At 39.9% G+C, this 24458-nt stretch overlaps 1 protein-coding gene across 9 annotated transcripts in view; it reads left to right on the forward strand.

Annotated features, from left to right (window-relative positions):
• The first annotated feature begins 626 nt into the window (after positions 1 to 626).
• The window catches only part of Fip1l1 (factor interacting with PAPOLA and CPSF1), a 63377-nt gene continuing 39545 nt past the window's right edge, over positions 627 to 24458 (forward strand). For 5 of the 9 annotated variants that reach the window (XM_021163805.2, XM_021163806.2, XM_021163808.1 and 2 more), the window contains exons 1-10: positions 627 to 922; positions 1955 to 1999; positions 2091 to 2130; positions 6079 to 6136; positions 7134 to 7237; positions 10564 to 10628; positions 11195 to 11302; positions 11837 to 11967; positions 12250 to 12318; positions 22170 to 22279. In XM_021163805.2, coding sequence (XP_021019464.1) covers positions 841 to 922; positions 1955 to 1999; positions 2091 to 2130; positions 6079 to 6136; positions 7134 to 7237; positions 10564 to 10628; positions 11195 to 11302; positions 11837 to 11967; positions 12250 to 12318; positions 22170 to 22279 — 812 coding nt within the window. In that variant the 5' untranslated portion in view covers positions 627 to 840. The remainder of the gene's footprint in view (positions 923 to 1954; positions 2000 to 2090; positions 2131 to 6078; positions 6137 to 7133; positions 7238 to 10563; positions 10629 to 11194; positions 11303 to 11836; positions 11968 to 12249; positions 12319 to 22169; positions 22280 to 24458) is intronic. The other 4 variants (XM_021163810.1, XM_021163813.1, XM_021163809.2 and 1 more) reach the window with 1 other exon arrangement.

A 24458-nucleotide genomic window follows, 5' to 3' on the forward strand; every position in this document is an offset into this window, starting at 1 on the left:
AGTCTAATGCTTGACCCTCCTCATCAATCACTAATTAAGAAAATGCCCTACAGGTTTGTCTACAGCCCGATCTTATGGAGGTATTTTCTCAACCAAGGTTCCCTCCACTCAGATGACCAGTTTAAGTTAACTTAAATAAAACCTTCCGGCCACAGAGTCTCCCTATATAGCTCAGGCTATCCTGGAACTCACTATGTAGACCAGGGTGACCTGTCTCTGCCTACCAAGTGCCACTATGCCCGATACTAATAATTTTTTAAACAAAGAAAATGCATCCTTTACATATTACATTTTTCTTTTGTTGGTTGTTAAAATTTCGACGAATTGACAAATAGGATTCTGTGGTTCAGGCAAACCCGTGCGGGATGCTGGCCTTCAGGATTTTAAAATAGACTAGTGGAGGGAGAAAAGCAACAGGGACAGAAAAGAACAATGGTGTAGCAAAGGGAACTGGGGATTGGGAGGAAGGTTGGGGGAAGGGAACTTCAAAGACCAGAAGCCACAGAGCTAAGCCAGAATCCTTGGGGTGGGGCGGGAGGGGGAGGAGCCAATCGCGCGGCGCTTGCGCAATGAGAGGCCCAGGTGCCCGCCGCCGCGGAAGCGTAACCACCTAGAGACGCCGCGCCGCTTGGGTGCCTGCGGCGCATGCGCAGGCGGACCGGTTGCTGACTCTTCAGGGTCGCCGCCTCCGCCGAGGTCGGCCGCAGATCTGAGTCTCGTGCTCTCTTCGTTCGCTTACCGGCGGCTTCCCTCCCATTCTCGCGCCCTGGGACGGCGAGGCTGGGAAAAGGGGTTGAGAGGGCTGTTGGTCGCCGCCTTTAACTTGTGCGTGGGGCCGCCATGTCGGCCGGCGAGGTGGAGCGCCTGGTGGAGCTGAGCGGCGGGACCGGAGGGGATGAGGAGGAAGAGTGGCTGTATGGCGGTACGGAACTTCCTGTCTGTCTCCCCGGTTCTCTCAGGCCTTCCTCCCGGTGTTTCAGGCCCGGGAGTCCGAGGCCTCTCGTATTGGCCCTGACCGGCCTAGGTTAGGCCGAGTGCGGCCTGCTCCCGGCCTTCGCCCGGACCCGCAGGCACTCACCGCGCGGTGGACGCGGGCCAAGGAGGCCGGGCAGCCCTGCTTCGCCCTCCTCCTCACCGTCCGGGCCTCCTCGCTTCTGCACTCTCTCTCTATTCATGCTCTTTATCGATTCTGAGCCGCTTCGGTGTGTCTCTTGCTCAGTGGCTATGGGGTGCCCCTCCTCGTCCCTTTCTTTCAGAAACAGTCATTCTGTAATAGCAGCTAAATAAAGTCAATGCAATGAAACTAACGTCTTGTTTCTTGATGGTCAGTTTGTATGGAATGCACCTGCAAGGGTACCTCCTTGTCTGAAAGTCGTGCTTTAAAAAGATTAATTAAAAGAAACAGATGGAATACACTATGCTCCATAAAGAAAACCCTGAATTGTGTCCTGTATTTAGGGGAAATTTTTTTTTTGTTTTTGTTTTTTTTTTAAAGAGTCCTGTATAGTTCACGTCATAGTTGTATCTCGTGACGCTTCCCATAGGCTAGTATTCGGTGTTTTGTGTTTGTGTCCCCAAATTTAATGTGTCATGTACTTTGTTTTTGTAGGGAACATGTTTGATGTCTGATTTTTAACTTTAAGTCGTAGTCCCCCTTGGCTGTTATACCAGATTTGAAAGTATTTTGTTCTTTCCTAGAGCATACATTCTTGACATAAATTTCATAGATTATATAAAAGTGAACGTTAGAGTCTTAAGCAGCCTTTTAGTAATGAAACTCCGATAAACTTGTAAAATTGATTATTTCTTTAGTGGAAAGACAGCATCGGTACTACCCTTAAAATGTGAAATGTGTGGGGGTTTCTCTTACAATGATGTGTAAATCCCCTTGTATTTCTTTCCATAAGAGATGTGTCTTGCTTATGAAGTGATCTAACTTTGGCTATGCTTGTAGGCCCGTGGGACGTGCATGTGCACAGTGACTTGGCAAAGGATCTAGGTTAGTGCTTGTGATCTTCCCTTCAGATTTCTATACTACTTGTTGCTTAAGCTTGGTTTCTTTATTTACTTTATTTTATTTTATTTGGTAGATGAGAATGAAGTTGAAAGGCCAGAAGAAGAAAATGCCAGGTTGGTGAACTCTCCTGTTGATGTCTTACACAGATTTCCATTCTAGCAAGTTGTCTACTGTTTGATCATAATCCTTGCCGAAACTGCATTTTGACCAAAGTTGAAGGACTTTTTCTATTTGTGGACCAATCCTGTCCTGTTTTCTAGTAACGTATAGGACAGTTTTTGAGTTATTAGGTACTTGCCAACTTTTCACTGTAGAGTAACTTTCACCCTTAATTGAGCTTAGAGGTGTATACAATATAGTTGGGTTTTTGTTTTGTTTTGTTTTTCAAGACAATGTTCTCTGTGTAGTGTGCATAGCCCTGGCTGTTCTGGAACTCACCTTGTAGAGCAGGCTGGCAAGAAGATCCACCTGCCTCTGCCCTCCCATGTGCTGAGATTAAAGGCAAGAGCAACTTTATCTGGCTGAGTGTAGTTGTTAAATTACTAAGAAAAAAAATTTTTTACTGTAAGAATTAAAATAACTGAAAATTGTTGCTTTCATAGTTTGTTAGTGTTTTTATAGTGTCATTTACTCTTGGTATAATTTCTTTTCTTTTCTTTTCTTTTCTTGGAAACAAGCTCTTACTGACAGGCCTGGAATTCCCTTTGTAGACTAGGCCAGCCTTGAACTCAAAGACATCTGTCTGACTGCCTCCTAGAGTGCTGAGATTAAAGACGTGCCACTATGCCTGGCTTGGCTGTAATCTAGTGCTTTATATTTTAAATTCATAATGGAACTAGTTTTTGAAAGGAAACTATGCTTGCTACTATACCATGAACAGAATGGATGCTTTTTTTTTAATGTTGATTTTCTTTGTTATTATACAAAACTTAGTATTTTACAGAGTGTCCAGGGAACCAGACATTTACTCAAAACGTCACTACATCTAATGCATATAAGTACATGTCTCCGTTGGCTTTAGTTTGATCAGGTGACTGTCTGAAATGATGGGGGGAGGAGTGATCTTGAACAGAGCAATTAAGGGCCAGAGAAATGGCCCAGTTGGGGACATTCATGCAGCATAAGATGTGGACAGGAATGAATACATTCTAGGAGAGACTTAGTACTCAGTATCTACTCTATTGTTGAACTCTAGGTTCAGTGAGAGACTGTCTCAGAAAAGAGAGATGAAGAGGGATTTGAAGATACTGATGCCTTTGGCTTCCACATGCATCACCCCCCCCCCCCGCCACGAAGCATTTAAAGAAGATTTAGGTTTTCAGAGTGGAGGGGTGAATGCTTCAGACCTAGCGTGATAGCTCTAATCCAAAAGGCAAATAGCTCTAGTGAAGACATGGAGAAACTGGGCTGTTTGTACACTGTTGCTGCTATTATAAAGTGATGTCTCCTTGGGAGCTTCCTCAGATGTTTAAACAGTTATAATGAATTAAGCAGTCCTACTCACTTTAAATTAGAGAAATAAAAACATACATGAACACAAGAATTTGAACATTAGTGTTCTTAGCATCAGTCATAGCTAGTCTGTAAAATGGAAATGACCCTACCTGTCCACCAAAACAAATGAATAGGTTCATTGCAATGTACCCTTATGGAAGTATTTCCTGGTGGAAGGAAGGAAACTGAGTATAGACTTGCTGCAGTGTGAGTGAACACGTGACATGTGTAATTCAGTACAGAAAGTTTCCAGAATGAGCAAATCCATAGAGAAGGAAAGACCAGTGTTGTGGGATAGGAGAAAATGGGGATGCCGGGTGATGTATACTTACTTCTTTAGGGAGGCTATCTATGTACACAGTCTAGGATTTCACAACATGATTGTTACACTGTGTACAGAGTCTGTCCCTTTAAGTATAGTCTTTAAATGGGTGGATGTGAATTATGTCTTAATGGAGCTTCTAAAATGAACACAGGTGGTGGAAATCCATTACAAGTAATTTCTTTTGTATCAGAAGAAAAAGAGATAAAACAAAGAATATATGGAAGTAAGGGAGTGAAAGTAGAAATAGCCTCCAAAGAGCTGAAATTTTTATGAGCTAATCCTTATCTCTGAATTTTTATTATTTAACTATAATTCTAAGTTCAATTTGTTGTTTTGTTTTTAATTTTATGTGTGTTGGTGTTTTGCCTGCATGTATGTCCATGCTCCACATCCATGCCTGTGGAGAATAGAAGAAGGCATTGGCTCCCCTGGACTGTGGTTTGGGACTGATGGTTGTGAGCTGCCTTGTGGGTGCTGGCACTCAAACCTAGGTCCTGGAAGGGCAGCAGGAGCTCTGACCCTCTCCTTCCTCAAGGTTCCCTTTCATGGTGCTCTTTCTTGAGTTCTCTGGGACACAGAATGGTAGTTGATTGGAGTTAACCCATCCCTGCCTCCTCTGAGTACTGCTGCCTGTTTTTGTTGTTGATTTCATTTGGAGTTCTCTGTGTGTCTCATCCCGTAAGAGGGCATGTGTGTTTACATTTTTACTTTTTTAGAAAAAGCTTATAATGTTATTGTTCTTGTATCTTAATGGTGATGAGAACCTAAAAGTTCTAACGTATTATGTCTAATAGAGAGGAAGGAGTTCAGACAAAATTAGGATACAGCTTGGTACATACCATTGCATTACTCTACCTAGGACCCTGCTGTTGAAATTGCCTGCCCATCGTTGTCGTGACTGGCTCATTGCCGAAGCCTCTGTCCTTAATTGCATTGCACTGATCTCAGTACCACCATGCTTTATTTGTCTTGGTTAGCTGGTTAGCTGACTAGAACATGCTCTTCTGTGAAATGGAATGTATCCTGCAGGCGGGGTGCACACACACAAGAGAGCAAAACTTGTTTCTTGATCTCCGCGAGTTTATTTAAGCAAAAATATAAATTAAGAATTTCAGTAGTACATTTATCTTGAGTCCTGTGTTACGGCAGGAAAAATTGAAGTTTCTATCTACAAATATCTGTAAAATGTCAAGAAACTGACTATGCTATAGTTCTGGAAGTATTTTTTGGCTAATGGCTTGAGTCACATGGAAATGTGAATGTTGTATTGTTGAACACATTTGTTTTTGTTGTTACAAAACAAGTCAAATTTGCCTTCTAAAAGTGATTAGTTTTAAAATTAATCAAAATTAGGTTTCAGGCTCCTTATTACTGTAAACTAGAGGACAGTCATCCATGAAGATATATATGTAGATATATAGATATAGATATAGATATATATCTTGAAGTTGCGTTTTTTGATAGAATAAGGAACCTATCTGATTTAGTGGAACAGCAAAGCAGGCAGAAATGTGTACTGAGCACTAAAAGAGTTAATATGATCATATCATAGAATCTCATGGGTATCAGGGAGAAATGAAACTATGTTATGTAGCCCTTGACCATATAACAGTAGTTCCTGGCACACAGCAGATACTAAGTAAAGACTCAGAGGTAAAAGTGGTATGCTATGCATTATATTTTAAAAACATGAAAAACTTGAATTATGTTCTTCTAATTGTATGTCATTAGGAAATTATTGGGCAAGCCAGGTAGTGGTAGCACACACCTTTAACCACTCGGAAGGCAGAAGCAAGCAGATCTCTGTGGGTTTAAGGCCAGCCAGGGCTGTTATACAGAGAAACCCTGTTTCAAAAAAAAAAAAAAGAAAAGAAAAAGAAAAATACAGGAAAAAAGACCTAGAGACCTAGAGAATGGTAGTACAGACCTTTAAAGCCCAGCATTTAGGAGGCAAAGGCAGTTGGATCTCAGTTTGAGGTCAGCTTGGTCTACATGATGAATTGAAAGACATCCAGGGCTATGCAGACTGACTAAAAAAACCCAAGGAAGCCCAATGCTTGCTTCCATCTGAGTACGTGTTTTACACTAACAGGAAAACCGACAGACTCCTAGTCTTGTTTTCATCACCCAGTAGAGAGAATAACTTTAGAAACTCTTATCAGTGATAGCTTGAAATCATAGCATAATCTGTGTACTTGCAGCAGCAGCCACCAACCTGTCTGCTCGCTTTCTTTCTTTGCAGTGCTAATCCTCCATCTGGAATTGAAGAAGAAGCTGCTGAAAATGGCGTGGCAAAACCGGTAACATACATATCAGGCTTTGAAATCCAGTTACTCTGCTGTTTAAAATCGTTAAGAACTTCATACTTTTATTTACAAATAAAACCAGCATTTAACATAACCTTCAGCAGCATGTATGACTTGACCCCTATGTCAACTGATATGTCTGGTATCATGGAAAGATTATGTTGAACTTAGTGAGGAGAAATGATGGGAAGAAACTCTGGGGGACATACAGCATTCACACAAGCTTGCTGTTTAGTGTTTCAAAGAACTAAGTAGTTGTAGATCTCTGACTATGATAAGTGAGCTTGGTTTCCAAAGCCAACACTGAGTCCACAACCTAAAGCTGACTGTAACAGTGTCTTAGGAATGCACTCTGATTGTGATACTCCCGGACTCCGTGACAGTTAAAATGGTACTTTGTTGTTCCCTCTGATGTTTGTCGTGATGATCTTAGTCCTGAATAGGAAAGGAAACTTGCTTTTTTCATACTTAAACTTATAATCAAAAAGCATTTTGCCTAGGTGATATGACTATCTACCACTTTTAGATCCATACTGAAACAGTTGTAAGCAGATCCACTTGTGTTTGAGAAGATACATGATGCTTCTTTAGTCACTTACATGGAGAATCTCTTCATAGTATAACTGATGACCATGCAAAATGAATCTGAGGCATTGTAGTGTCTATAAGATAAAATTATTTAAAAAGAAGAACTTGAGAAATTCTTATGAATGAAACATTTGTACGATTTAATGTCAGTATTAAAAATTACCAAATAGTTAGCAGAGTTGAAAACATGGAGCATGTATTATTCTCTGAAAGATGGCAATAAAAGTTCTATTTCATAAACTTATAAATTATTGTAGACCATTAAAGTTGGGATAATAGCTTTATAAGCTTGTAATTTGTATTCTAAAACAATTTAAAAACCCCAGAATAATTTTTTATTTATCACTATTGAATGCTGAATTGGATTATTTATTGCATTTTATAATTGTTTCTATCGGTGTAGAAAGTGACAGAGACTGAAGACGACAGTGATAGTGACAGTGACGATGATGAAGATGACGTTCACGTCACTATAGGAGACATCAAAACGGGAGCACCACAGTATGGGTAAGTGGCTTGCAGTGTAGGTCAGAGAACTCCTTGTAAGAGTCACATTCTGTTTCTGGTCTGTCATTGGGCTTGGCTGTAAGTGCCTTTAGTCTGTGGCACCTTGGTGGCTCTGAGTGAGTGCACATTATAAAACACCATGCTTTGACAGTCTGTGGGTGATTCTTTTTCTTAACACTACATGAAAGAGCTGACTCCGGTTTCCACAGGTGGTTGATTGCTTTCTGCCTGCAGTTAATTATGAAAGGACATGAAAGCAGTGTCTGGTTGCCATAGCTACAACATCTTTGCTAGAGCATTTGCCAGTATTAGTTCTTTGATTAGAAATGGAACACTGAAAGTGTAGTTTGCAATTTGTGATTATTTTATTATACAAACCTTAATTTAGGTCTTTAATTTTTATTTCTGAACCCAAGCTAACATATGCCTTCTTGGCCACCATCATTTTATTTGTGTGTTGTTTTTGAGCTAATAAAGGTCATAAAGTTAATAAAGTTAGTCGGGGTCAGTGTGCTGGTAACAAGACTGATGTTCCATGAACTGGACCAAATAAGTGGACTATTGCCAACTCACGGAGCACAGGGCTATTAGAGGGTCGCAAGAAAACACTCAAATAGGGATTGGGGGTTTGTAATGGTAGAAGTAAGAGATTTTTCAGTTTTCAGATTCGCTGTATATAAGATGACTACTAAAACTTTATCTTTGGGAGGTTTGTTTTGATAATCATGAATCATTTTGATCGGGATGAAGTGGAATTTCCGTGTTGTTCCTGATGGCTGAGAATGCTGAACTTTTAAAAATGTTTGCTGACAATATGAGAACTGTTGGTTCATTGTTGACTAGTCTGCTTATGGACTAGGCTGTATGGGGTTTGGATATTTGCTTTGCTTTTAGAATCTTCTTCCTCCTTCTTCCTTCCTCCTTCCTTTCTCCTTTCTCCTTTTTCTTCTTCCCTCTTCTTTCTTCTTGTTCCCAGACAGGGTTTCCCTGTGTAACAGTCCTAACTGTCCCGAGATAGGCTAGCCTTGAACTCCCAAAGATCGGCCTGCCTTTGCCTCCTGAGTGCTGGGATTAACTGTGCCTTGTTCTTAAGCTCTTTATCTATTCTATATCTGTCATTGTCATGTGATTTTTATCTTCTCTCAGTTGTTTGCTTTGCTATTGGAAAGAGTGAATTTCAAGTAATTCCAATTTTCCATTCTTGTTTTTACTTCCTAAACTATTGGACTCGTTTTTAGGTAGAACTTGCTAAATGCCTCTCGAAATATTTTCCATAGCATAGCAGTTTGGTGTTTGATCACTTTGTATATAGACTTTTGTTGAGAGTGAGATAAAAGATTTAGGTTCATTCTTCTGCAGGTGGACATTTGTTGTGGTGTTGATGTCTTTGTTGAAGCTCAAGTGACTATAATTGTGTGAGATTATTCTGTGTGAATCCTGTCCCATTGATCCAATGTCTGTTTTTGTGCTGGTGCCGAGTTTGTTCTTGGCTCTGTAGTATGTTTCACAGTCAGGTATTGCTGTCAGGTATGCTTCAGGCATTGTTCTTAGTTGAGATAGCTTTGGCTACTGAGGCCCTTCATGCTTTCATATAAATGTTAGGGTTATTCTTTTTATGAGGAATGTCACTTTTATTTTGATGGGATAATATCTATCTTTCTCCCGCCTTCCATTTTCTTTCCCATTTCTAAAGCTAAAACTTTAGGTCCTATATTGAGTACAAGAGGAAAGTGTGGACACGCTTGTTTCATGACTGACTGTAGTGGGACCATCGTCGCATACGGTATTGGTTGTGTCTGAGTGCCATACCGATTTGCCAGTCTAAGATAGTTTCCTTGCGTTTTTAATTTCTTCAGGATTTTTATTGGAGGGATGTTGGACTGGATCAAAGATTAAAATTGTAAATCATAACCTTACAGCAATGGAGGATATTGAACTCAGAGCTTTCCTTTGCCTGTGCTGTGCAAATAAATGCTCCTTCACTGCAGCCCGCAAAGAAAAGCCAGGATCATAGGTCTAATTAGTGGAAATTTTAAGGGAGAAATTAAATAACATGTTTCATGATGTGAACATAAATCTTTGAAGTGTTCTGTTCACTATAAATCATTCTTACCTGGTCCTGTGTTTCTCCTTCCCACCCCCCAAACATTGTCAAAGGCAATTTCTGTCAACACGAACACTTGACTTTGAGTTTTCTACTCACTCAAAAGAGATTTTCTTCCTGTTGTTGTGGTGGTGGTTTTGGTTTTGGTTTTAGTTTTTTTGAGATAGGGTTTCTATGTAGTCCTGCCTGTTTTAGAACTCATCATGTAGACCAGGCAGATCTCACTCACAGAGATCCACTTGCTTTTCCTCCTGGGTGTTAGGATTAAAGGTGTGTGCCACTATGCCCAGAAGTAAACTCATTTTAAGAAAAATTGTACCAAGTCCATAGTGGTCTGAGTAACCTGCCCAGAGTTGCACAGTTAATTGCATTTGAACATTGGTTGGTTTAGCTTCAGTTATTTGCCACATGCATATTAATACATTTACAATGTGACTTGGTTTTCTCGTGTGTTCGTGTGTGTGTGTGTGTGTGTGTGTGTGTGTGTGTGTGTGTAGTCCCAGCCCAGACTAAGATGGGGGGTTTGCAGGTGTCCTAGAAGTGGTCCCTTTTCTCCTTTAGTTATTAACCTGTTAACACTTTTTCCTTGGTCTCCAGATTTTCTTTCACATTTCTTCTAAGTGCCTTCATTTTTATGAATGGTGCATTCCCTGTGTACTGGGATGTGAGGAGGCCCACAGTGGGTCGATGGTATTTGGAAGTGGGGCAGGAAGCTTTCACTGCTGCAGATAGCTAAATGTTAAGGAACTAGGGGTACCAGCAAAGATGCTTCTCAGATGTGTATTGCGATGGCGTATTGAGTTTAGTACCTGGGAGATTTTTGAGATGGAAAAATGTCAGATCTTAAAAAAACAAATGAGTTCTTGGGACTGGAGAGATAGCTTAGCACTTGTTTTTGCAGAGGATTTGGGTTCAGTTCCCAGCACCCACATGGTGGCTCACAACAATCTGTAATGTTAGTTCTAAGGGTTCCAGCGCCCTCCTTTGACCTCTTTGGGTACCAAGCACGTTTGTAATGTACATACATATAGGCAAAACAGTCACATACATAAAATAATATAAAACATTAAGATTTATTTTTTATCCAGTAATAACTAAATAACAAACATTAAAAATCAGTGTAAAAATCTGTGTGTGTGTCTGTTCAATCATTTTCTGAGTCGAATAGCTTCCTGTTTTTTTACTAATATGTTTTTGAAGTTAATTTTTATTCTATTTTTAGGAGTTATGGAACAGCACCAGTAAATCTTAATATCAAAGCAGGGGGAAGAGTTTATGGAAATACAGGTAAAATTTGTATTTGCAGCTTCATCGGTATGAAAATAGGTCCTGAGTAGATTGTATTAGCTCTTTGCACGAGTCTTTCACTGTCTGTGATATACACGAGCAGACTTCCTGTGAAAGGCATCTCAAACAGTGTGTGGCTGTGTTACTGTGCTTGTTTTAGAACACTTTCTTTGCTCACACATTGTATAAAACAGAAATGTAACACATCGGCATTAGCAGCTCTATTGATGTTATGACCTTTTGCTTTTGTTTTTTGAGGTCATATCTCTTGTAGCCAAGGCTATCCTTGACCTAGCTGTGTGCCGGAACCTTGCCTTGAGTTCCTGGTCCTCATGTCTCATTTCCCAAGTGCGTACATGATAGGAATGTGCTGCCACTCTACGCCATAATGTCTAAGTCCCAACTTTTCATCCTGTTCATCGTGAAAGTTTGATCACCAAGTTTGACTAGACGCTAGTTTTATTAACGGTCAGGATGGATGGTAGAGGGTGGTTGATGTCTCCTCCTTTTGTCTTCAGCTTCTTGCTAATATAGCGTCTTTGCCCTTTTGCATTTCTGTAAAATAGGAACCAAAGTCAAAGGAGTGGACCTCGATGCACCTGGCAGCATTAATGGAGTTCCACTCTTGGAGGTAGATCTGGATTCTTTTGAAGATAAACCATGGCGGAAACCTGGTAAGATTATGTGGTTCTATTTTAATACCCAAAAAGTATTTGTGAGCAGCAGTGTAAAATACTGTCTTTTACAGTGTCTTGTTTATTGTCCTAAGCAAATAATGAGTAGTGAGACTTGCGTCATTAAATATTATTTGTCCCTGGAATTAACAAATGTAGACTCACATTTATTATAACACTTCAAAGGAAATCATTTTGATCAAAATGTTTGTTCAGTGTTTGCTTCATTGTGGCAATTTTGAGAACTAAGAAAAATTCAAGAGTGTTATGATGAATGTCATAGAAAATATGTTAATGTTCTCTTATATATAAATTATTCATAATGATGAGTTTCATTATGACGGACGTTTTCATGCATGTGTATAATGTCTTTCAGTCATACCCACCCATGTGTCCCCTGCAGTCCCCTCTGTCACCCTTCCTCTTCAGAGCTCACTCTCCTGCTTTCATATGTGCACTTTTATATTACGCTATAATTTTGATGCTGCCACAGAGTTAAAATATTTGCATCCTAAAAGTCTGTTTCATCTTTAGGTGCTGATCTTTCTGATTATTTTAACTATGGCTTTAATGAAGATACTTGGAAAGCTTACTGTGAAAAACAAAAGAGGATACGAATGGGACTGGAAGTTATACCTGTTACTTCAACCACAAACAAGATTACGGTAATTAGGAAATCTTCCAGAGTAACCCTGCCTCTTCTCCTGTTCCACTCTGACTCCCCAGATAAGTCACTTTCCCCCTAACAAGGTGATTAAATGCTGTACAGCAGTTTAATTTTTTTGTTCTCATGGCTGTGTTTGTTTATATTCCCTTCACTTTGAATTTCATGTTGATGACTACTGTATGTAATCAGCTAGCTGTAGGCCACAGCTAGTTACTATTTATGTGGCCTATCAATTAAAAATTGTGTGGTATCTTAATGGGGAATATGTTATTTAACTTAGGCCGAAGACTGTACTATGGAAGTTACACCAGGTGCAGAGATCCAAGATGGCAGATTCAATCTTTTTAAGGTGAATTTTAGTAAATTATCCTTGGTTGCTCTCATTTTTCTTGAGTCTGCTCCCATCCCACTGTTCAGGGGAGAAAATTGAAGTATAAGCAGCTACATTTTTTCCAAATCTTCAGCTTCCTGGTGACTTACACATTTGCTTATTGTTTACTCTCCTTTTGCAAGCATGTGAGTCTATAGCCTGTCACACTAACATATGCCAAATAAAGCTGTTGTCTGCTCTGCTGTGATTATAGGTGGCACACTTGTAGGATGTGACAGTCATGGCCGCCAGTGCACCACTCACTAGATTTTGCTCTTTTCCTTAGCAACAGAATTGGAAGCTTTTTATTTTCCTAGTTCTTAAAAAATGGAGGGAAGGTGACAGTTATTATCTCATACTAAAATCATTCGTATATTAGCTCACAATGAAGGTGCTTTCAAGAATTTGAGATATTCTCTAACAACCTCTTAAGAATTGAGCAGAGCCACTGAGTTTTAAAATTAATACTTAAAAAGACTAGGTCCATGTGAGTGATGTGAAGCCTTATAGGATTAGGGACATTAAGTCTGTCCCAAGAAAAATAGTACATTTTCACTGCGACTTTTCCTGAAGTTTGGTCAGGTAATCTCTCCTCCCCTTGTTTTGAATTCTTTCTTTGGGGACCTTTTCTATACCTCATAGCCTGGCTAGAGAACTCTATGCCCCTTTGGGGACACCAAAGTACTGCCTTATGCAATGCATATGCTATATCTGCAGATGTAGCTTCTATCTGAACACAGTTCTATGTAAAGACTTCAATTTTAATTTACATCCTACTATAGGTAAGTATTGGTCCTTGTTCTGTTTATATTTTCAAAGTACGTGGTGATATTTACTCCATTTTAAATGATTATCAACCTTTCAGGTGTCTGCTCGGGCATTGAATATTTTGTGATAAATTATTAGAACAAATACATGGTCAAGTTTAATAATGAGCTGTTTCATTTCATTGGTGGGTTTTGTTTTATCTTGTTTTCCTAAGAAGAATGAGAACTTCCATTATAAACCATCAGCTAATACATAGCTTTGTTAATCTTAGATTTGTAGACAGTGAAATAAGGAACTACTAGTGGCTGGCCTCTCTTGAAAGTTGTGGGTATATAGTTTACATTTATGCATATGCGCGCGCGCACACACACACACACACACACAGAATTGTTTGAGAGGAAGTCTGTGTTTTCTGTTTCTGGTTGATGGATTTGTTCTGAGTGAGTTTTATGGTTGTTCAGTGTTCTTGCCTTGATTAGGGGTTTGAATGCTAGTAAGTCTGTTACAGGCAAACATTTCCCCCACTTTGGTTATACTGTGGTCTGTAGGAAATAGCGGAAAAAAAGCCATATGAAAAGATACTCATTTCCAGCCACCATGCAACATTGCTGTGAACAGCAGGCAACCATTAAAAGGTTCTCAAGCAGTAGAGATTGTGCAGATCTGGATTTTGGAAAAGAAAATGACATCCAAATGGAGGTAAAAGGTCAGATAGGGAGTTGACATAATAAGTAGTGTACCAGTGAAACAAACAGGGCTGCTCACCATGGTGATGGGCCAAGGGATAGGGGCTGCAGAGTCACTGTTGAAGTTCTTTTCCTGTCTCCCACAAATATAGTCAAAGTCAAGAGAGAAACAGCCCAATAGCCTTTTGAAGGCATTCATCCCCCTTATATCATGTAAGCTTGAGTAACAAGTCTAGTGAGTGGGAGAAACCAGCCTCTAGATGCCTTTGTCGTCAGTGTTTTTCAGACTCTGATAGCCAGGAAGGAAGAGCCTTTTATGTGCCTTCATGGGAATGGGTTTATTGGTTTTCTGTTTCACTTTGTGTTGAGAAGGAGTCAAGCTGTGTAATGCAGGATGGTCTGGAACTTGCTAGGTAGCCCACTCTGACCTCAAGGTCATAAACCTCAGAGTGGGTGCTAGGATAACAGGCAAGTGTCACTATGTCTGTCTGCTTTTTGTTTTGTTTTTTCCCTGTGCCAAGTAAAAGGTGAAAGAAACTTGAGGCAACTTTACCCTCTCAATTGGGTAAAATAAATTGGTAATTATAGAATTATAAATTAGGAGAAAATGACCATTAGGGAACAAATCAACCATAACCTCTCTCCTTACCTTTTTATTAATTTCCTTTCATTTTCTCATCTTATGATATCATTTTATGATTGATTTTATTTTCTGTTGAGACAGGGTTTCCCTGAGTAGCCCAAGATGACCTCACTTTGCCTATCTTCCTGCTTCAGCCTCCAAAATGCTAGAGTGCAGATACGTATCACCATCTATTGGTTTTGACATTTTCTCTTTTTTTGGGGGGGGGGGGGAAGGGGTCGGGGAGGGGTTCTCTGTGTAGCCCTGGCTGTCCTGGAACTTACTCTAGACCAGGCTGGCCTCGAACTCAGAAATACGCCTGACTCTGCCTCCCAAGTGCTGGGATTAAAGACATGTGCCATCATCGTCCAGTGTTGACATTTTCTTAAAATAGTTCTCGAACCATCATGTACAGCATGGACTGTATGAATATGTATGAACCTAAGCAGCAGTGTTGGAACTTGGCCTGTTGCCTGTGGACTTCGCATCCGAGAGACAGTTTTGGCTTCTTTATATCTTACTGCTGCACTGCGTCTCTTAGACTAGGGCTGCGATGCCTGTCTTCGCTCTGATCTCCGTTTCATCTTTCCAGGAGGTTTCTTTTGACAGTTGGATTCTTTACTTGGTTTTTATTTCTGTGCTCTTTTTCATTTCCAAGAGAGTTTTCATTACTTAACATCTTACTCTGTTTTTTACAATCTTTCAGTGGATTTTAATAATTGACATTTTAAATTTTAATTTTTGCTATTTTTTTCTACATAGTCTCTTTGTTCTGTTAGTTTTTCATGTTTTCAGCTTCTGACTTGGTCTGTTTTTTCAAATGCTCTTTGACTTTTGTAAGAGTAGGCCCTACAGACAATTGGAAGCTCTGTCTCTACGACGAAAGGGCACTTATTGTAGGCTTTTCCAGAGGATTGCAATTTGTTTATGTGCTGTTATCTTGAAGTTGTTTTCCTACAATATTTTTTCTTTCTTTCTTCTTTGTGGGAGTCTGATTTTCAGAAACACTCCAGTGTGACTAGAAGCCTTGGCCAGTGATCTCAGACGGTCCTGGAGCTTGGGCCGCCAGCTTCTCTGCTTCTGCCATGAGAGTGTGGCTTTGCCTTGCTCACTGACGTAGGGTTGATTTGGCTTTGCTTAGTCTGCTCAGTTAAGTTTCTTCATCTGCTTTCAGAAGTACCAGGCTTTGTGACATCTCCAGTGCTTAGGTCTTGTGGGTTGAGATGTGGTCATTCATTTATGGCTTGCAGGGTTTTTTTACCCTAGTATTTTTACCCTAGTATTATTTAGAGATCAGTAATTTATATTTTTTGTCAATTATAATTTTAAACACTTATTATTTGTGTTATTAGTATAAATACTAAGTATTGACTATAATGTTTAAACTTCAGAACTTTTGGCATAGTGATAAAGTAATAATTTGAATGAATATTTAGATTCTTTAAGAAATTAACATTGTGTATATGCCTGTGTTGAGCAGCATTCACATGGCACACGTAGGAGATGAGAGGACCACATTCAGGAGTTGTTTCTCTCTCTCCATCATGTGGTACCAGAGTAGTGGACTTAGGTCATGAGGATTGGTGGCAGGAGCCGTTTCCCTCTGAGCTTCTTGCCAGCCATTAACTTCTCAAGTTTGTAAATTCTAGTTAAATTTTGTTTAGCTCTGTAGGATCTGCTATTAACTTGGTTTTAGTAAATCAGACACATATGTAATTATTTCTCAAAATGCTAGGTTTTATGAAGTGATAGCCTCATGTTCTGGCTAGGCAGATTTTGAGTGTAGCCCTTAGGGCAGCATCTGGCTGTGCATATAGATAGTTAAATTCAAGGTAATGATTCAATGTGATGAGGAAGGTTGCTAGATTGGGGAAAGAAAATGATCATAATAGACATGGACTTTGGTCTGCCGTAATGGGAAAGCTAGGTATTCAGTAAATAATAGTGCCAACAATTACGTATTTAGACACTCCATGTTATTTGAAAGACTGAAGAAGTGACATTAAAGCAAGGTCTCAAAATCAATTAAGTTTAAAAAAAAGAAATATATATATATATATATATATATATATATATATGTATGTATGTATTGGTTTGTCCACATTGTTTTCTAGACATGTAGGGTACAGATTTTTATATGAAGCCAGAGTCGTCAAAGGTCTTGCTATAGTGCAATAAGCAGATAGTATCATACAACAAAATAATCAGATAATAAGAAATTTTAAGAAAATAGAAAGTCACAGGAGAGAGACTGAGAATGATGAAGGAAGTCTATATTAACCCAAGGTATAGTCTGAATGACACAGTAGTCCTCTAATGGCCACTGAATTACACGCTGGGATTCCTTATAGATACTGGAAACTGAGTGGTACTAAACCCTCTGTACTCTTGTTTTCTTCTCCCACGTGCATCTGCATAATAAAGTGTAACTTTAAATTAGCTACAGTTAGTGACTAACAGCAACAGAACAATAGACTCATAAAAAATTATGTGACTATGCTCAAAATAAAGCTTGTACAGAAGGCCCTAGCAATCTTAGTGTGTGGTGGCTTTTCTTTTGATGCTAAGTCGATGATAACTTTGCTGAGAGGAAATGATTGATGGCTTGTCTTCATCGCTACTTCTATGCTGTTTGTTTGTTTGTTTGTTTTTCGAGACAGGGTTTCTCTGTATAGCCCTGGCTGTCCTGGAACTCACTTTGTAGATCAGGCTGGCCTCGAACTCAGAAATCTGCCTGCCTCTGCCTCCTAAGTGTTGGGATTAAAGGTGTGCGCCACCACGCCAGCTACTTCTGTGCTTTGAGAACCTTTTTAGTGAAGGAAGGGTTGGTTGGAAATCAGCATTCTGCTACCCTCACAGTCCTGTTAAGATCCCAAACAGCCGAATGGTTGTTAGGATACGGAAGTGCACGTGTGGATGGAGAGACAGAGGGGGCGATTCATGTCCCTGGGGAAATGCAGTTGGAAAGGTGCAGGAATTCATTATACTACTGACTCAGCATGGCTTAACTTACAAACTGTCAGCTCTGGGAAGTTCCCATTTAAGTTATTCTAGTCTGTTTTTGATCCATAATTGAAACTACAAAAAGCAATAACATAGATTGAGGTTGGGGAGGCTACTATACTTTAATTAGAAGAATATGTGAGACGATCTGGAGAAAGGATATCCCAAACAAAAAGGATAGTAAATTCAGAAATCCTGACGAGAGAGGAACTTATGTGTTTTTTTAAAAAGACAAGACAAGAGAAAAGGCTATCCTAACTGAGTGTGATGAGGATGAGTGGAGGAAGAATAGAAAGAAGCAAGTCTCCCAGAGTACAGCACCTTCAGTACCCAGACCTTGTCGGCCGTGCCGAGAAGGCCATCTCATTTTGGTTGATTTGGGAGGCAGTTGGAGAACCTTGAGCACAGAGAGCCATGAGCTGGCGTGTGGGAGACTGCTTTCGCTCTGTGCACAGGTTGGAATCTGGAGTGTTGAGAGCAAAAGTGGAGGATGCCTATCACAGTAGCTGCTGTACGCTGATGACTTTGACCTGCCTGTCATCCGTTAGTCAGCGGAGTTAGAGAACACCTGTGTGCTTTGTTCTCTCTGAGAAGCTGGGTAGGGGAATGCCATCTTATTAGTATGAGGACAATATGGAGAGGATCAGAATAGAGGAAATGGAGAGTGTCAGTTTGATGTGCTAAGAAATTGAGTATAACTTGCTGGTATTCATGGGGCCAGCTGATAATGTTAACTGTATTCCCAATCCTTCAAGTAGAGTAATGTGTTTCTTTTTTGTTTCGTCCTTTATTACCCCTCCCCCTTTTTAAAGAGTGCATGCTTGTGTGCTTGTTTGTGTGTGTTCACCTGTGTTGACACACAGATGCCATAATGCATTGGTGAGGGGCAGAGGGCAGCTTTCAGGAATTGGATCTTTCCTTTCTCATGGGTCCCAGGAACCCATTTGTAAGGCTTGGAAGTACAAGCCCTTTACTCTGAAGCGCCTCACTTTTCCTTAGCCCTGGGTTTTCATGGCATGAATTATATTGTGCACACTCTAACTATTGTTTTCGCTGAGACTTTCTCTTTCATATTCTGAGCTTTTAGTACAGAGTAGATAGTGAATAAATGTTTGTTAAATGAACTGTTCCCCTCCCGTTACCACATCCTGGCAGTTTATGTGTCAAATATGCATCAAATCCATTTTAATCTTTTTGTTTTTCTAAGTGATGATCCCCATATCCCAACAGGATCTGTACGTTTTAAATGAATTTGCTTTTAGTAAGCAGTAGAACTCCTTTTTCAATAAATTCAGTTTTTTTTTCTCCAGAAAAAAGAAGTGTAATCATTTTATTTAAGTGATATATAAATTCATTTCGGAAAGTACTGTAGTGAGCATGTTACTGAGTGTGCACAAGTTAAAGCCACAGCTTAAGAAGCATGATGACAAACATGTTTCAGGGCATACATAACTCATGGACATGGAGTGTATATTCAAACGTTGCAGTTCAGATGGAAGAAACTCTAGGCATGTTCATCATGTATCTTAAAGTTGTAACTGAAGATAAATGAAGGCTGAAAATAAAAGGAGTGTTAAAATAGGAGTTTGCCCCTACAATTCCCCACCTATTAATGACACCTGTTCCTCCACGCCAGGGCCCTTTTTATTTCTAGACATATCCTTTCTTGTTTCTTTTTTTTTAATTAATTAATTTATTTTTATTAGGTATTTTCTTCATTTACATTTCCAATGCTATCCCAAAAGTCCCCCATACCCTCCCCCTCACTCCCCTACCCACCCACTCCCACTTCTTGGCCCTGGCGTTCCCCTGTACTGAGGCATATAAAGTTTGCGAGACCAAGGGGCCTTTCTTCCCAATGATGGCCGAATAGGTCATCTTCTGCTACATATGCAGGTAGAGACACGAGCTCTGGGGGATACTGGTTTTAGTTCATATTGTTGATAAACTCAGTTTTAAGGCCTAATTAATTATAGGTAGGTGCCATCGGATAAAAACCAATAGCTAGTTAATAGAGATCTGCCTCTTTTTAAGTTAGTAAATACTTAGCTTTATTTTATTAAAAATTTATTTAATGATAATTTTTAATATCTTATAATTAATTAGTTCCCCCTTTCCACTCTTTCCTCTAACTCCTCCCACAATCCTTATTCTCAAATACATGGCCTCTTTTTTAAAAAGTTTTGTTTTATACACCACACACACACACACACGTTCCTAAATATAATCCACTCCGTGTATATTACTAGTGTGTATATGGCCTCAGTGCTGATTATTGGTAATGGATAACTAGTTATGGGGCTCTTCTTTGGAAAGACCATTTCTCCCACTCAGCATTTCCCAGTTGCCCATAATTCTTAGGCTGAGGGTCGAAGCTCCTTGAGCTTCTTCCCTTCTGTGTTCACATGGCCATTGGGGTGGTCATTGGTCAAGTCTTGTTTGGGCAGCCACATCGATAAGCCTGGCATTTCTAGGAGACATAGTTTCACTGCAAACTTCCTGTTCCTCTGGCTTTTTCTGCCCCTCTCTTTCCCTCGATGATCCTCAAGCTTTGTGTGCAGGAATTCTATTGATGTATCAGGTGGGACTGAGTACCACATGACTTTCGTTTATTGCATTTGAACTGTTGTGATGTCTATAATTGCTGTTGCTGAAGAAGTTTCTTTGAAAGGGGGTGAACTACACTTCTCTCGGGGTATGAGAATAAATATCAGTAGTATATGAACTATACTACAGGTCAGGCCTCATGACCAGAAGTTGACCAATACAAAATGGACTACATGGTTTTTGGAGCGCATTTTTGTGTTGGTATTTTTGTCTTCAGGAGTTGTTTGTTTGTTTGTTTGTTTGTTTTTGTTAGGATAGAGTTAGAATGTAGTTAGGAATTATGCTGACTTAGTAAAGTGAACGTCTCCTCCAAGACTGATTGGTAACTTACCTAGCCCTGGGTAGCTGGCTTTATTTCCAGTAGCAGTTGTTGTTTTCCTCTTGTTGAACAGGCTTTAACTCCACCTGGACAGCGGTGGGCTATAGCCATGGTTTACATGCTATGGCTGCACCTTACAGTCCTCGTGCCATGCAGGTTGTTGCTGTGATGCGTGGGCATCATAGCTGGCAGGACTAGTCTTTGCTTCCCTCCAGTGGCTTTGGAGTTAGCGTAAAGAGGGAGCGGTAGTAAGGAGACTGGCGACTGATTTCCAGTGCCTGGGTATGCAGATCTGGCATGGTGGGTGCTGGCTGGTACTAGTGATAAGTTATGGATGTGCAGGGGCAGATTTCCTTCTCATACAATATATAATGGAACATATTTGCCTCCTCCAACTAACTCCAAGACCATCCTACTCACCCAACTTCATGTTCTGTTTCTTTCTCCCCTTTATCTTAACAAATGAATAAAACTCCTAAAGATAAAAATGCCAAAACAAAAATGTATACCAAAGAACATGTAGTCCATTTTGGTCAACTCTGGTCATGATATACCCAGTGCCACTCCATTGGAGAGCAGTGATTTTCCTTTCTCAGCAGCCGTCGGTTTTAGACAGCTGCTTGGTCACGGGGCAACTTTATGTTCACTTTGCTTTCTGTGCTGGGATTTGCCTGGTTGGAATTTGTGCTGGTCTTAGGCATGATCTCACAGTCTCCATGAGTTCATGTGTGCATCAGTCCTGTTCTGTCTGGATGATGCTCTTGGAATCATTTATGACCTATGACTCTTACAGAGCCAGCTCTTTGTGTTTCTTTTTCTTCTGCATAGGTTCCTGAGCCTTGAGGGAACAGGTTTGATAAAGACATCCCATTTAAGGATGAATGCTCCAAAGTCTCTTACTCTCTGCACACTTTTCATTCGTTGGGGCTCTGTGTTAGTTCCCATCTACTGCATTAAGCTTCTCTGAGGAGGATTGAGTGATGCTCTGAACTATGAACATGGCAGCAGTATGTTGTTAGGAGTGATTTTATTGCAGTGCTCCTTTAGAAACGTAAGAGTAGTAAGTTTCCCCTAGAACCCATGATATAGCTAGTTCTAGGTCCTGTGCACCTTTAATGGTGTCAGATATAGATTCCATCTCATGGAGTAGGACTTAAGTATAATAAAAAGGAGTTGGCTACTCCCGTAACATTTACACCACTGATATAGCAGTGTATCTTGTAAGTAGGTGGCTATTGAACATAATAATAAAGGCTTGTAGCTTGGTAGTATTGATGGTTACTTTTCTCTTCTGGTAGTGGGCAAGGTACCTTTTATGACCGAAAATGTTCGTCAGTAGGTATGAAGCCTTTAGTTGGACACTAGTTTAATTTCCAGGAGAAGAGATTCTTTACATTGGCATTATAGCAAATCACCATCTGAGATAGAAAATGGTTAGAATGGCAGGTAAAGGTTGAGAGTACAGAACAGAAAAGTCTTCAAGGCCTTCCTTGAACTCAGAGACATGGAGTCATAACCATGGACATCCTACACTCATTTACTTTACTCGTGAGCAATTGATGAGTCTCCAGGAGTCACAGTTTATTGGAGCTTCTAAATGACAAACTGAATATTTTATTTAGTAAATGGAACATTTTGATCCTTGAGTTCATTTTTGTTGCCCTTCCCCTAATGCTAAACTCACATAGGTCCCTTTTAATAAATATCCAGGCTTGGTACATTCTTCATATTTAACTTCAGAACAGATGTTACAGGCTTAAAAGTTCTTCATGCTTGATGGTTTCTGAAATTAAGCAGAATAGTAACCCCGGTTTTTTTTTTGAAGGTACAGCAAGGGAGAACTGGAAATTCAGAGAAAGAAGCAGCTCTTCCATCTACAAAAGCTGAGTTTACTTCTCCGCCATCATTGTTCAAGACTGGTCTGCCACCAAGCAGGTTAGTTAGACTGCCATGTCCCAGCGTTGGGGTCTTGGTGCTGCATCTGTGCTGTAATGCTATCCTAAATATGAAGGCTCCCAGTGTTCTAGTGCAAATGACAACAGCTTGCTTTTAGTTTGAAGTCATTATTGAAAAAGCTCTTCAGGATGCTTATTCCACCTTGAAAACAGCACACACCCGAGTATGAGAAGTGAAGCATGGGCTGTAGTCCCAGCAGTCCTCCATGGACATGCTCACATGGGTGAGCATGCTCTTCACTGTGCATAGAACCTGACATGAAGAGCCCTTGGACTTTTAGGTTGACATCTATGACTTAAAGATATTTTTGTAAAAGAGGTGATAGAAATGTCATCCATAAAAGTCTCATGGCTTTCTTTGCTTTCACATAACACCAAGCTTTGTGTTCATAAAATACTAAATAGGAGTAAATTGTGCAGGAAAAAAAATGTTCTTTTCACTCAGATGGGACAGTTGTTTCTTCATGACAATGGAAATGTGACCAGGAAACTAAAGGATAGGTGAAATCCAGGAAAGGCTAGGTTGCCAGCAACTTAGTCTTGGTTTAGATTGAGGTAACAAGACTGGATCTGAAATAAGTCAACTCAGCAGCCATTACAAATCCTCCACCAGCCTATTTATCTTTCCTTACTTGCTTAAATTTAAATTTAAATCATCTCCTCATTTGCTCTATAGTTTGTTACTGTTATGAGAAATTATGCCTCATAGGATACTAATGGGGAAAGAGCCTAATGGAGAGGCATAAGGTATCCCTAACTAAAATAGTCGTTTGTTTGTTTGTTTGTGACAGAGTCCTATTGTAGCCTTGGCTGGCCTGGACCTTGTTACATAAACTGGGCTGACCTCAGAGATCTGCCTGGCTCTGTCTCCCAGGTGTTGGGATTAATGGCTTGTGTTCCCATGACCAGATAAAACAAAGGTTCTTGAAGCTTTAATCCAAAAGGAAACATTTAAAAGAGAGCCAAGATTTTTATGAATTGATAAAGAAAATTTTCAAATGTTATTTGAACTAAATGAAATTTCATAAAACATTTGATTAACTAGTTCATAGAAGCTACTGGTCTCTTTTTTTTTTTTTTTTTTTTTTTGGAACTCTCACTTTGTAGACCAGGCTGGCCTCGAAGTCAGAAATCTGCCTGCCTCTGCCTCCCGAGTGCTGGGATTAAAGGCGTGCGCCACCACACCCGGCAACTACTGGTCTCTTAATAGATAGTATTCTATTGGATTTGGGTTTTTTATAAAAGGTCAACTTTTATTCATCAATTTTCTGTGTCTTCTGCTTTAGAGCTTTGCTGTGAGGTTGAAATCTTGACTGAGCTTTCTGGGGTTTAAATTCTAACTCAGCTGTTTAGTAGTTGAGTGTCCTTGGTCAGATTCTCTTATCTTTGTTAGAAGATTTCCTAATTGATGAAATGCAATAATAATATACTTCGATTATACTCTAGTTATGTGTGTCCTACAGATTAAGTTCTGTAAAGTGTTGCACAACAGTGTTGTCATAAAAACATTGTCTAGGTGTTCACTGTTAGAGTGAGACTGTTTAAAAACATTGTCTAGGTGTTTACTGTTAGAGTGAGACTGTTTAAACTTTGATGATGGTGTTTTCCTTTCCGTTTGCTTTTCCCTCTTTTGTGGGAGGCATGCTGGATTGTATCAGATCTTGTGGTGATATAAAAGCTTTGTGTTTTCCTTTATTTGAAACGAATGGGCAGCCACACTGGGATTTTTACCCGTCTAATATGATTATCTGACTGACGTTTTCACGTCTCAATTTAGCAGCTCTACGTAGAGAACAGCTTACAGTGTGAACAGTGAAAGGAACAGGGATCAGGTGTAAGAGATTGCAACAAATATCTAGGCAAGAGATAATGGTGTCCTGGACCAAGGAAATGGTAGAATAGTGGTCAGAATAGTTAGCTACTGGGTGTATGACAAAGGCTTATCAGGCATGTCAGGGTTGATTAGGTATAGACTATAAAGAAAAGTTTTCCTCAATGAATTCAAGGATTTTTATCTTGCTCAGCACAAATGTAATGACTGGGTTGTCATTTAAGAGATGAGAAGGGGGGCTGGTGAGATGGCTCAGTGGGTAAGAGCACCCGACTGCTCTTCCGAAGGTCCAGAGTTCAAATCCCAGCAACCACATGGTGGCTCACAA

Source organism: Mus caroli, chromosome 5, assembly GCF_900094665.2.
Source record: "Mus caroli chromosome 5, CAROLI_EIJ_v1.1, whole genome shotgun sequence".
Lineage (NCBI taxonomy): Eukaryota > Metazoa > Chordata > Mammalia > Rodentia > Muridae > Mus > Mus caroli.